The sequence below is a fragment of the Patiria miniata genome, unplaced genomic scaffold (genome assembly GCF_015706575.1).
Source record: "Patiria miniata isolate m_02_andy unplaced genomic scaffold, ASM1570657v1 HiC_scaffold_3, whole genome shotgun sequence".
NCBI classification, from domain to species: domain Eukaryota; kingdom Metazoa; phylum Echinodermata; class Asteroidea; order Valvatida; family Asterinidae; genus Patiria; species Patiria miniata.
In genome coordinates, this window is record NW_024037069.1 from 45,114,459 (window position 1) to 45,128,485 (window position 14,027).

The window sequence follows — 14,027 nt, forward strand, 5'->3', positions numbered from 1 at the left end:
TAGATTTTGAAAGGGCTACATGCAGAACTTCACTAAAACAATGTAGTATTTCCAACAAACTTTACTCTTGATATTTCAAAATAGAAGCTAAAAGATGATATAAATTTAATTCTTAACACCACTTTCACTGTATGATCGGCCTTGTTATTTCCGTTAGCTCTATTTTTGTCCTTGTCACCTAGTACTAAGTCCCCTTTCCCATCGAATTTCGAACGTTCTCAATCTAATTTTGTTCTCATCCCTTCATTCAGGAAGATCAAGTAGAGTCTTCTAGAGCAGTGACTCCAAGATGCCGTTCAACCTCAAGCAACTCGTGCCGGGATTTCTCTCTAAGCGAGCCGAGAACGGCACTGCCTCGAGCCAACGGGGCGGCCGGTCAGCCAGCACCTGTGAGGGAGACCCGTACGGTGATGGCTCAGAGGTCCGAATACGGTTATCCTCCGAAGCCTCAGGACAGTACCAGAGTAGCCGTAGGTGCAGTAGGCGTTCTGATGTGGACTATGACGATGGGTATGGCTGTATTGGCACCATTGTGGTGACATTGTTAATCTTGAGCCCTCCTCTTGTTCTTGTTGGGGTCATCCTTCTCACCACGGGTGCAATCTTAAGCAGTGCTCACGTCTTCGGCTCGGGTATGGCTGTCATCGTGGCCGGTGTGGTTGTGGGAGCACTGTCCGCCTTTGCCTTCGTCCGGTTGAGGTCACATCCTTCCCCGGGTTCTTCAGCTGGACGAGCGGCTTCCTTACACCGGGAATCTGCCGGTCAGCACCGCCAGCTTACACCCCGTACCGCCTCCATCATAGAAACCACCGATCAACGGACAGTTGAAATAACATTCTGCACCACGGATGCGGAAACAACCCGGGACTTATAGGGGAAAAATCGCATGTTCTTAAATTTCACCTGGGGGGGGGGGGGGGGATCTATCCGTTCGGTCTATTTGTCGAAGATTGTTTTGATGGAGAGGAGCTACAAATGACGGATTTCAGTCCCCCATCAACGCGAAAGAGCGGGCACACGATTCACGTCGGTGAAACGGGAATGTTTTGATAGCAACTCGAGACAGCTTTCTTAATGCAAAACATCGATCTTGGAGTATTCTAGCGCGCACCTCCACAGCAATTTGGACGTTGCTAGCATAAGATGGATATTGGTTTAATCTAAATGCCGGAATAGCAAGCCATGACTGACACCTCTATATACGTTTGAGTTATTCAGGTCTATTATTTTCGAGAATGGAGTTCTTGACGGTGTCCCTGCAGCGATTTTTCCCCCAAACAGCATCGTATGGATGCTGGTTGAGCGCCCTCTACGATAGTGGAACGCCGCTATAACGAACATCGCGAGATCCATAGACATTGTTCGTAATACTGGTCGTTCGGTATAGCGATTTTAGGCTGCCAGTGCTCTCTGGTACCCACTTTTCAATAAATAGTGTTTTTCAGAACTTCACCTGAAAGCCCTGGTATTTGCTAAAAGATGACTTTGAACACATGCCGACTATTGAATAAGGTAATTACACATTTTTTTTAAAGCTTACTATCTACACTTTTGAGCTCACTACCTACACCTATACAGCAATGCCATGAATTACGGTTTGCTGTCGAGCTCTCCGATGGCTCAGCTGGATAAAGCCATGGTTTTGAGATAGGAGGGTTTGAGTTCGAAACCACGTTTTTCCTATTATTGTTTTCTTTTTTAATTTGCGGCTTTGGAGGATTTTTTTTATAAGGGAAATAAAGTCCGAATTTCATTCGATTAATAAATAATAATAACAATAATAAATAGAGCATTTATAGAGCGCTTTTAAAACAGATCAAAGCGTTGTACAAAACTACAAATTAACAAGATCAACAATAAAAACTTAATTCAAGAATAATCATTTATGTTCTGGCTTAATTAAGATTTAAACTAAAACATACTCATTACATGTTAGAAACATAAGCATTTCCAACATGCGGGAAGATAAGCTGGCACGATGGGGACACATTATTATACCGAAAAAAGACTGAAAATGCGCTCCACTGGTGCAATTGATGCAATTATACAGCTAGGACTTTGTAGCCAAGTGTATACAGAGATGGGTACTTTGTTGAATTTACCGCCCAAAATTGGAGTACGCCGTCAGAGTTGTGTACCTCACTCTCCAAGTAGCGTTTTAATTGGACTCTTGCACTATCTCGCTCAGAACTTCGTGATGGTTCAACAGTTGGGTTTTTTTTTGGGGGGGGGGGAATGTCCCTGCAACTGGATCTGTCCCGTTTAGGAAGTTCCTCAAGCTTACCGGGATTTGTGTACACGCTGCAGATGATGGGTGAAGTTGAAGGTAGTTCCACTGTAATATCAGACCCGATGAGTTGCGGTTGTCTCTGAGGCTGTTTGTTATTTCTACATGTACCATGAATGCACGAAAGATCTACACATGCGTATCCATGCAATACAAAACCATTGCCCTCTAACTCCGCCTTATACGCATGAGGTTTTTTTGTTAGTTGGAGAAATGTTTGATGATTTGCCAGACCAAACGCGTCAGATATTTCATTTTATCATGAATTGGTTTCCTTTTGAATTTGCTTTTTTGATAAAACAAGTGTTTTTGACCAAGAACAAAACATAAACAGTCAACACCTTACATTTCAATTGGTGGAGATGATCCCTTGGAACTTTACCCTTATTTTAGGTTCGTTTGGTCACGAATGTTGTTGGGAGTTATGGCAGTTGCAGATCTGCGGAGGGTTTAGGGGTGTACCCCCACACCTTAAATAGGAGTAGCACATACCTGGTACCCTCCACCATTATATTGCACCAAAACTGATTTGGTACGTTGATCTAATTTCTAGTTGGCGAAGGTATAGATCCACAATCACAATGCTATTTACTTAATAGTTGAAAACCGGAAAGTAGTATAGTCTGTCTTAAACATTTTACGAAAATGTGATCAGTGGACATTTAAATATTTATCAATGTGTGATATGTAGAATTGGACGAACCAAATCAATTGTGTCAATTTGTTTTATGTCAATTCAATAAAAAAGATAATGTCCTCATAGTTTTTTTTACTTCAAAGACGTTTTATGAGTGTCGCCTCACAAAAACAATTATCGGGCCCCAGTCGTTCCCCAAACATGAATTTGTCTAGTCCTTTTTCACAAACGGCCCATTTTCACTAGTGACCTTTTTTTTAATTATATATTGGGCCGCCATGGAGAACGCCGCCTATTGTCTCATAGTGTCCACTTTTAAGGGCGCCCGGCCAGATCGGTGGTGTCCAGATCCCCCCCCCCCCACACACACAAAGGTCGTGATCTGATACACCGTGCCCTCTGGAGACATGCACACAATAGGGAACAAAAGATTGTATACGTCTCCACAGGGCAATTTCTATAGATGAATACGTCTCCACAAGGTTTTCACGGAATAGATATATGGATTTTACTCAAAAACTAGGAATTTCCAAGGTGGGTTGATCCGTCGCAAATGGAAGAGTTCAAACGAAGGTTCAAATCCCACCAACCATGGTACACGAAGGAAATCCACCTCGCCAGACGCAACCGTAGAAAACTTGAAAGAAGATGGCACAAAACTAAACATCCTGATGACCGACAAAAATACATGGATCAGATCCATGAATCAACTAAGCTCATTCGTCGTGAAAAATCAACATACCTCAAGGCCCAGCTTTCATCCGCCAACACAAAAACTGCGTTTAAAACAATCAACTCATTGTTAAACAAAGGGGCTTCTTCTCTTCCATCTGGCCGATCCTTGAAGTCGCTGAGCAACCGGTTCTCCACTTTCTTCAAGGACAAAATTGTGAAAATAAGATCTAACATTGAGTGTCTGCTCACCCAAACCTCTGAAACAGCGGCGGCGGAACGGGTTTGAAACTGGGGGGCATCACCAAAAAGGGGCACTTGCAAACCCGTGCTGAAATGTCGACACTTTTTTTCACCGGACACTTGGCCTCCGTAAAATCAAATAGGAAGGGGGGGGGGGGGGGGGGCTGGTACCATATCTTCCAACATAGGGGGCGCTCTTTAAAACCAATGATTATATGCTAAATATGCATTATGTGCCCATTTTCAGGCCGTATTTTATGCGTTTTGGGACTTGGTTTTCATTTTCCTCGTTTATATACAAAATATCTATACCATTATTGGGATATGGTTACTTCTAAGAAATAGTAAGATACTTTAAGGGCATTTTTGTTGTTTCTTGAGGGGGCACTTTACTGTTCGAGGGGGCACATTTATGGCCGCGAAAAGGGGCACTTGGGAAATTGGGGGGGGGGCAAATGCCCCCCCCCCCCCCCCCCCCCCCCCCCCCCCCCCGCTTCCGCCGCCTCTGCTCTGAAACTGAAGATGAGGTCCATGTTGATTGTCCGGCACACGTACCTGAACTCTCCGACTTCACCCTAGCTGATGATGATGAGGTCCTTAGACTTGTTAACAAATCACCTAACAAGTCATGTGGACTGGACCTTCTCCCCACATGGATGGTGAAAGAGAACACCGACACCCTCCTCCCTGCACTGGTTTCCATTGTGAATAGTTCACTGTCCACAGGTTCTTTCCCATCAATCCTCCAGAAGCCATTGTTACGCCAATTCTGAAGAAGCCTAGGCTGGATGTGAATAACCTTAAGAACTATAGACGCGTTTCTAATGTGGCTTTTCTATCTAAACTAATTAAAAAAGTTGCCCTTAGTCGTATTAATACTCATCTGTGTACAAATTTGAGGGATCAGAAGTTTCAGTCCGCATACAGGTCTGGCCACAGCACGGAGACGGCATTGGTGAGAATCAAGAGCGACATACTGCGTGCCCTTGATGATCGACAGGCCGTCTTCGTGGTGTTGCTGGATCTGTCGGCGGCTTTCGATACTATCGATTATGCTACTCTCTTAGATAGATAGTCCAATGTATTTGGGAGTACAGGTCATGCTCAACAGTGGTTCCATTCTTACCTTGTTGGTCGCACTAACAGAGTAAAGGTTGCTAGTGAGCTATCTGACCCACAACTACTGGAGTTTGGACTACCACAAGGCTCTGTTGTCGGACCTCAGCTGTTTTCCCTATTTACTCATCCTCTCGCTACCGTTATCCAGCGTTTTCAGCGTGTCCGTTACCACTTCTATGCTGACGACACGCAACTGTACATCCAATTCAATCCCAACAATCCAAGTGAAATCAACCAAGCTCTGTCTACATTATCACAATGCATCATGGACATAAAGCACTGGATGATAAGTAACATGCTTCAACTAAACGAATCCAAAACTGAATTCTTTGTCTGTGCCAACACCAGAATTCTCAATTCGTTATCGGATCTTTCCCTCCAAGTAGGCGCTGATACCATCCAGGCTTCCTCAAAGATCAGAAATTTTGGAGTGGTATTCGACCCAACCATGCAGATGTCCAACCAGGTCAGTGCCATTTGTCAATCTGTAAACATGAATCTGCGCATCCTATCACGGATCAGAATGTACATTGACAAACCGTCTTGTCATGCTGCCATTAGAGCCCTCGTAACATCTCGACTGGACTATGCAAACTCACTCCTGTTCGGTATAACATCTGCTGACTGCAAACGCCTTCAACGGCTCCAAAATCGTGCTGCTAAACTGATTTATCAGGCTGGAAAATATGACAACGTCACTCCTATCCTCCACGATCTTCACTGGCTGACAATCCCCAACCGAATCAACTTCAAACTTCTGACCCTCGTTTACCAATGTCTTAACACTGACTCTGCACCTTCATACTTAACCGAACTCATTCAGCTTTACAAGCCGACCAGAAGCCTCCGATCATCTACTGACACCAGATTACTCCATGTACCAAAAACTCGCACTTCCACTGGAGAGAAAAGCTTCCACGCTGCTGCCCCAAAACTCTGGAACAATTTACCCTACAGCATCCGCCACTCTAGCTCACTAGCAACATTCAAAAAATCCCTGAAAACCCATCTGTTTAATTGATCTGTTTAATTGATATGTTATTGCTTACTCATGTATCTTGCATGTGGTTTATTTCTTGTTCTGTTTTCTGGTTTTTCGTCCATTTTTGTGTAAAGCGCTGTGGTACTTTCTATGACAGTTAGAGCGCTATATAAATGTTCAGTATTATTATTGTTATAATTAAGAGTTTTAGAAAAGGGATATTTAGTCCGACTTTCAGCCGCGGAAATTAATTCTGGTTAAAATAAGAGCATTGAAAACTTTACTATATACACGAGAACAAAGAAATGTCTCCACAAGGATTCAAATTTCAGTATGGGTGTTTGACTATACTCATGAGGACCTGCCCCTTTCCTTCTTTTGTTCCCCTAGTTGTTGTTGCTGTTGTCAAGCGGGTGACTGATTCAAAAAATGGAGCGCATTTTTATCCTCCGGCACGTACGGATCCTGACACAAAGCACCCACTCCAGCGTCAAAGTCACAATTCCAACCATTCACTGACCATGGATAAAACTGACCTTAGACGTTTTGAGGTCTGGAAAGGGTTCATTTTCTCGACTGTGACACCCTTAAAGCGTTTGCAAATTTGTGCTTTTATTTGTAGGTTTGACCTTAAGTTTAGGAGGATCGGTGTAATGGGTTGTATGTATAAAAACCTATAGCATTTGCTTTTATACCTATTTCTATGCATTTACTTGCATTTGTATGAATAAAAATGAAGCAAATGCTTTTACTGGAAAGCATTTGCTGGAAGTTAAAGTATTTACTTGTTACATGGGGCCAATGAGGTTTTTTTTCTTCTTTGTTTTGTTCTTCATTCTTTTTTTTTTTTTGGGGGGGGGATCTTTATTGGTTAAATGACCAAGACCTAATTTTGTATTGTGTTTGAATGGGGTGTTTCTTTATGTTTTTCCTGGTTTTTTATTGTTTATGTTGTTTCTTCCTCAACCATCAATCTGTTGGCGTGCCAGACATCTTGGCATATATGTTTGGGTATGGTTGTACCACTGCATGCACTTCACTTGGGTGATGGCATCAACGCTCTGGATGGCTGCTTGTTGAAGGAGATCACACCTCCACTGCTGCATGTTCATTCCTGCTTGCTGGGCGGCCTGTCTGTCTCCGACACGTTGTTGCCACTCAGGTAACCCAAGGATGCGTTGAACTGCAGCCTTGAATGCAGAGTGTGCCATCTCCGTGCTGTTCAGGAATGGGGAGTAGGGAGGGAGGCGCTTCAGCTGGATCATTGGGTTGGCACCTTCAGGGAGTTGGGCTCGCACGTGAGGCCTCGCATTGTCGTATATGAGGTAAATGGGTTCGTCGTTTGGGAAAACTGCATCACACTCTTGAATTGTGTCCGCAAGAAACTCCTCGAATCTCTCTCGCGTCACAGTTTCGAATGCGATTCGGTGGTGCACCAAGCCTACTTCACTAGAAACAGCGAAGGTGACATTGCAATTTCTCCCTCGTTGTCTGTCGACGACTCGTCTTGCAGCGATCCCTCGTGGAGCTCTACCCTGGGAGCGTCGAGTCCAGACGTTATAACCTGTCTCGTCAATGAAGACTAGATGCGCCAGAACACCATGCTGCAGGAACCACTCACCATACTGGACGCGTTGATCAAGAACTTCAAGAGAATTTCTTGCATCAGGGACGTCCTCCACTAGTTTCAGTGTAATCATCATCCCATCCAAGGCCCTGGCTATGGTGGCATTAGAAACCTGGGGCTTCTCTGCCAGATGCTCACTCAAACTAGCCTTCATTTGTTGAAGTGTCAAGACGGGATTAGCGTCAAGGATGCCTTGCAGATGGTTTCGCATGTCATCATCCATCTTGCTGTGGGTTGCTCCTCCTCTTGCCAGCGTCTCTCGCCTTCCAGTCCTCAAATATGTTGCAACAATTGATCTGGCTGTGGACTTGTTGATGTTCAAATTGACCGCAAGCTCAAGGTAGTCTTGCTCGTTTCCCTCGAAGGCCTCAATCAACCTTTCTCGATCTACCTGGGCCACTCAAGCGTAGCGACCACGAGCTGCCATTTCTAGAAATATGCGTGTAAAACTGTAGCGAAAGCTCGTCTTCGAAGTACATCGGCAAAGTGACTCAAGTGCCAAAAAGTGAACCGTATTTATGCCTTCAACATTCTTAACGAAACAAAAATTTAACAAAGCGTTTTTTAGATTGCACAAATTCCAGAAATGACTGCCCAAAAATGAATTTGAATGACTAAACACACGCCTCAAAAAGCTCCTGCGAATTTGAATGCTGCTTTGTTGAATTGTTAAATTGCATGATTATTTTGTTAAATCGAATGACGCAACAGTACATTTGACTGGTCATAAAACGAAATCGAATGACCCTTTTCAGTAGCATTTGATTTCGCGCGAAATAGAATAGCGTAGTGGTTAAATTGGCTGCTCATTTGCCGAAATTGACCGAGAAAACCTATAAACTACATATAATACCATACACTGTATTTTGACTAACATTTATGCGCAATTTAAATACTTTTTTATTATGTATTTTATTACTAGAATTAGAAACGATAATTTCGCATTTTGTTCACGATATAAGAAGTGTAAGCGTAAAATTCAGTGCGGCACAATGATTAAGGATACATTTTATCCAACGGCACCCTGGGGACTGAACAAAATGAAATCATTTGTTTAGTTTATTAGGTCACCAATCTTTGCAAACTATTATTTTTTTAATATTTCAATAAACAAAACTCTGTGTGTATCGAATGTTGGTATGATTTCACCCACTTTAACACGTCTGTGATTTTTATGCAATTGTGACGTCTATAGGACACTGTGGACCTTTACAATTTTCATGAATGATGAAAAGTATACTTTTTGTATTCTGCAACTGCCGAAAAGTGTCATCATTTTTGCTGGATTTGAGGATCAAAATGTATGTACTACTACATGTACTGTATGCATCACCTTGATTTGGACTATTACACTACGTGTAAACCCTGTATATGTGCGGCAGTTCGTACACACATAAGAAAACCTTTTGTTGGCAATCATTCGTCCATGAAAACAATCCAACAGTAAGAAGCATTTGCTACCTGTTGTCTAGTAAATGCTGAACAGTAAAGGAAAACTTTTATTCATACGAAATTAAGCGTTTGCTTTTCCTTAATGCTTGTACTCAAAAGCAAATGCTTTTACTTTTTGCTTAAACTTCCTAGCATTTACTAGTTTTTATACATACGACCCATTGTGGGTCACGATGTGCCCATTTGACAAAAATACGACACTCTTTCTGGAGATAATACTGCAGAATAACACATCGCATATGTTTAAAATTGCGTCGCATTATTGGCTGTGATATTTGACGCAACATGATTGAAAATTGAAGAGAACCTTGGGAAAACATTATTCAATATGATTGAAAGAAAGCAGTATTTTTATCGTGAAAAAAATCTTTCTGAATTGGAATCACTTCTGAATAAAATTTTGTTAAATATTTAGTCGCAATGTGACGATTAAACAAAATCAACGGAAATCTTGAACGAAAAAAACAACCACTCTTTGTTGATGGTGCCGATATCTTAAGGAAAATGCGTTGAATTGAATTGAAATTTCGTCCAATAATTATTCATGATATAACAAAACGGTTTTGAAAAAAATGACGGGAACCGTAAGACAAAATAAATTCCACAGTAAAAACTACAGCGTGTAAGCACACTCCGTATTTTTTGCTGTCATCAATTTCTTCCAACAGAGGGGGCACTAAGTGTAAAAAGGTCCTTCTTTAGATCAATAATAACTCTGTTGTTTTCCAATGGAGTTAAACCAAAATTTTAGATGATGTACATGAGAAGTTACATTTTTTGAGCGATTTTCATCAATTTTGTATATACGAGAAGGTAAGACTTAAACGCTATCCAAAAAAATACTCACTTTCAGAATTTGCTTCATTTGACTTGGCGTCCCCAAATGTGCATGCAGCGCTGGAAACCAAGCTGAAGCCCGTGCTGGTTTGAAGCTTCCGAAGGAATGCAGAATCACCTCTGGTGTCGTTGCAAATGATCTAGGACAATCCAGGAGGTGTGCAAAATAGTGTATTAATCGCGAAAATTCCAATTCGAATAAAAATCACTTTTAATTGGAGACAATATTGAAAAAACACATTCCAATATTCGATCATGATATTATAACATAAAAAGATTGTAACAAATTGTCGGAACCGTGGCAAACCAAAAACATTGCGCCAATAAAAACTAGACTGCGTTACCACCATCTAATCGTCACTGCGGACCCTGACATGCCCAATTAAGGTCATAACCATTGAGCTCGAAAAAAGAAGAAAAACAATTTCCAGTCATAATCACAAAATGTTAACTTTCTTTAATGACACTGAGTTAATGACAAACGAAAGAGTCCCAAATTACAAGAAGGAACTAACGGTCTGTACAACAGGTTCGCCCCTTAGCAAAGTAAGTTGTATTCAACTCGACGAGGGTGGCACTGCAATAGCTGTGAACTAAAGGCAACCGGCGCTGCTGTTACTGTTGTCAAGCGGATGACTGGTTCTAAAAATGGAGCGTATTTATATGGATCCTAAACACAAAGCACTCACTAGAGCATCACAATCCAAATTCCTACCATTCACTGACCATGGCTACAAATAACCTTAGATGTTTTGAAGTCTAGAAAGGATTTATTTTCTCGACTGTGACACCCTTAAAGCGTTGAGAATTTGGTTTGTTTGGTAAGAGTGCCGAAAATCAAATAAACTGATTCTGTGTTGTTCCATTAATTGTTTTTAGCGGAACTGCTTTAACTTTTTAAAAATTTCCCAATGGGTAATATTTTGGCTGAAATATAGTACTTTGTTAGGATTTCGTTAAGAGGACAGTCACTCTTCCAAGCCTAATCTTCCCTGATAATTTATTTAGTCTCTGCAACAGAACTGTAAATGTAACTTCATACACTCAACCAAAAAAGAAAGTCCCCACCTTCCAATACTTTTTTTGTTCGCGACCCGAGCTGTTATGAAAATTTTTCCGGCGCTACGCGCCGTGAAAACTGAATTTTCCCCACACACAGAATTACCATTATATGAATAATTCGGGCGATTCACAATGCAGTACGCCACCAACAGTTTGCCACGGAGAGTTCGTTTCTCAAGTTTACGGTCGACAAAACATGACCCATTTGAATGAGTCTCAGTAGAAAACCTGAGCTAATTTGTTATAGATTGGGGCAAAGCGTTCTGCCGCCTTACCAAAAAAACTCCATATTGATAAAACGAAAAGAAAAGGGCAAACAGATACTCGAATCATACGCTTACGAACTTTCTGGCCTGAAAAACTAAAAATTTTAAATGTCCCGCGCTGCGAATTTGTCGACCATCTCCCACAATGCACGGGGAAAAATGAACACTCCGTGGCAAACTCTTGGTGGCGCACTGCATTGTGAATCGCCCGAATTGATTAGCCATAATTCTCAACTCCTTTGATCTACAGTCATGAAATCTCTTGGGTATGTTTATGATAGGTTGTTCTATGCATATACCGAGTTTCATAATTTTTCGTCGCTAGATGGCCGAGATCTTGGGGGGGGGGGGGGCGGCTGAGAGCTGGTTAAAATAGCCCGGTCCTTTAGGGTTAAAGGGAATGTACATCATTTGCTTAATTTTGCTACAATTTTCAGAAATAAATGATTTTGGAGGATCAGTAATATAGCAAATATTGTTAAAATGACTTGTTTCACGTTTTAGGCTTGTAGATGCTGTAAAAACCAAGAAGACCAATCATGTTCTTGTAGTCTGGTTCCCTGACGCCACTTAAGATAAAACGGAGCAATTTATAGACTTTGGGGAATTGTAAGGTCAGAGAAACAGTCTAGCAGGCTTGTACCCCTCCACAGGTGTGTAATCAATTGCAAAGAAAATGCGGAATAACTAATTATGAAAAAATTACGTGCAGTTTAAAAAAATGTCAGTTTTCTCCAACGCTGGTCGGCTAACAAGCATTGGAAAAACATTTTTTTTTGAAAATGTTAGCACACCAGGAGCGACGACTTTGCAGAATGCTTTAGACTGTCATTCCCTAACAATCCAGTAAGGTATTTCGTGATAATTTGATCATTTTGTTTTGTGATGTTTGCGTATGTTGTATTTTTCCTTTCACCCCAATACTAAAGGGAAAATACAACATTTGCAAACATCAAAAAATAAAACTACCAAATCATTTTGAAATACCTTGCTGGACTCTTGAATGACAGTGTAAAGCATTCTGTAAAATCATGGCACCTGGTATACTGTCATTTTCAAGAAAAGTGGTATTTTTGTATAAATTTCCAACGCTGATCGGCCGACCAGCGTTGGAAAAAACTGTTTTTTTTCTTCAAATACTGGCCCCAGTTGACCATCGCACTTGTTTGCAATCGATTACACACCTATGAACGGGTACAAGCCAGCTAGACTGGTTCCCCAATGTATGTAAACTGCTCTGTTTCTTCTTAAATGGAGTCAGGGGAACGAGACTACAGGAAAATGATTGTTTTTCTTGGTTTTTAGAGCATTTTCGAACCCAAAAACTCAAAAAAGTCAGTGTAACTATATTTGCTATATATTTCCAACCCCCCAATTCCATCCATTTCTGAAAATTACAGCAAAAGCAAATGATGTATATTCCCTTTAATGAACACCACTCGCTCAACTAAGCAACTAATTAGTACAGAAATTCCTTAGCAATCCATCCATACTCTTTCTTATGCCCAAAAACAGTGATAAAGTGATTTATGACAAATGATACCGAAAACAGTTGCACTTTTGTATACGTGCAAGTTGTGGTTCACACTAACGTCGCAGGTATGCAAAAGTGCCACTTTTTTCGGTAATATTTGTCCTCAATTTTATAATTTCGTACACGTTGTCACTGTTTTTGGCCAAACAAAGAGGGTGTCTGGATGATACTCTGCTGATGTAATGGTTACGCAAATGCTCATTATTGTGTTTGGAAATGGAAAGTACGTGTTTGTTGATTTCGTTCAAGAGTTATCAGAGGAAGATGTTTGTCAGTTAATAAAGAATATTCAGTCTGTAATGCAACAACTGATTTTATTATGACGGAAGATGACAAGCTAGTGTACATTTCAAACTGTCGTTCAATAAATAGTGCAATATTGCGCAGAATTAATCAGACAAATGTTGTCTAGTTGTAAGCCTCAGAAGGGTAAGAATTGTTAAGGACTTGCCGATCCAAATAGGAGTTTAAATTGTAATATATATGTAATGAATATCAACAATGTCACCGAGCATGCGCAGTTGTAGAATCAAAGCTAGTGTTGATTGTAAAAAAAGGCATATAGTGCTTTAGGAACAGGAGAAAAAGGGGCATTTATATGAACTTGACATGGGGTGGGTGGGTGGGGCGAACGAGGAGGGGGCATAACGCAAGGAAGCCAAGTAACACTTCTGGGGTTGGTTGTTTCTGGGGTTGTTTCTGGGGTTGTTTCTGGGGTTGTTTCTGGGGTTGTTTCTGGGGTTGTTTCTGGGGTTGTTTCTGGGGTTGTTTCTGGGGTTGTTTCTGGGGTTGTTTCTGTTGTTTCTGTTGTTTCTGTTGTTTCTGTTGTTTCTGTTGTTTCTGTTGTTTCTGTTGTTTCTGGGGTTGTTTCTGTTGTTTCTGGGGTTGTTTCTGGGGTTGTTTCTGGGGTTGTTTCTGTTGTTTCTGTTGTTTCTGTTGTTTCTGTTGTTTCTGTTGTTTCTGTTGTTTCTGTTGTTTCTGTTGTTTCTGTTGTTTCTGGGGTTTCTGTTGTTTCTGTTGTTTCTGGGGTTTCTGGGGTTTCTGAGGTTTCTGGGGTTTCTGGGGTTTCTGGGGTTTCTGGGGTTTCTGGGGTTTCTGGGGTTAGAGTTAAGGGATCTTCTGTAAGGCCGACCTCGGAGTATAAGGTCGGTGACCCCTGAGGTCAAAGGTCATGACCCCCCGCAACTGTTGGTGGGGTCACAAGGTTATGCTCCCTAGGGGTCAAAGGTCACGGGGTCAAAGGTTACTGCACAAAGTATAGGAAAAAAACTTTGAGAGGTCATAACCTTTGACCCCTGGGGAGCATAAC

The 14,027-nt window shown here is 41.5% G+C and overlaps 2 protein-coding genes across 2 annotated transcripts in view; one reads left to right on the forward strand and one right to left on the reverse strand.

The window, feature by feature from the left end:
• The first annotated feature begins 261 nt into the window (after positions 1 to 261).
• On the forward strand, positions 262 to 874 carry LOC119737052. The gene has a single exon (XM_038211125.1). The coding sequence runs from the start codon at positions 290 to 292 to the stop codon at positions 872 to 874; it is 585 nt and encodes a 194-aa protein (XP_038067053.1). The 5' UTR covers positions 262 to 289.
• Positions 875 to 13,312: 12,438 nt separating this feature from the next.
• LOC119736857 (putative cyclin-dependent serine/threonine-protein kinase DDB_G0272797/DDB_G0274007) overlaps positions 13,313 to 14,027 on the reverse strand; it is a 779-nt gene continuing 64 nt past the window's right edge. The window contains exon 2 of the mRNA XM_038210866.1: positions 13,313 to 13,813. Within this exon, the coding sequence (XP_038066794.1) occupies positions 13,313 to 13,813 (501 nt within the window). The remainder of the gene's footprint in view (positions 13,814 to 14,027) is intronic.

Excerpts from the sequence above, each read along its gene's own strand:
- LOC119737052 (XM_038211125.1), top strand. The coding sequence starts at position 290 with ATGCCGTTCAACCTCAAGCAACTCGTGCCGGGATTTCTCTCTAAGCGA.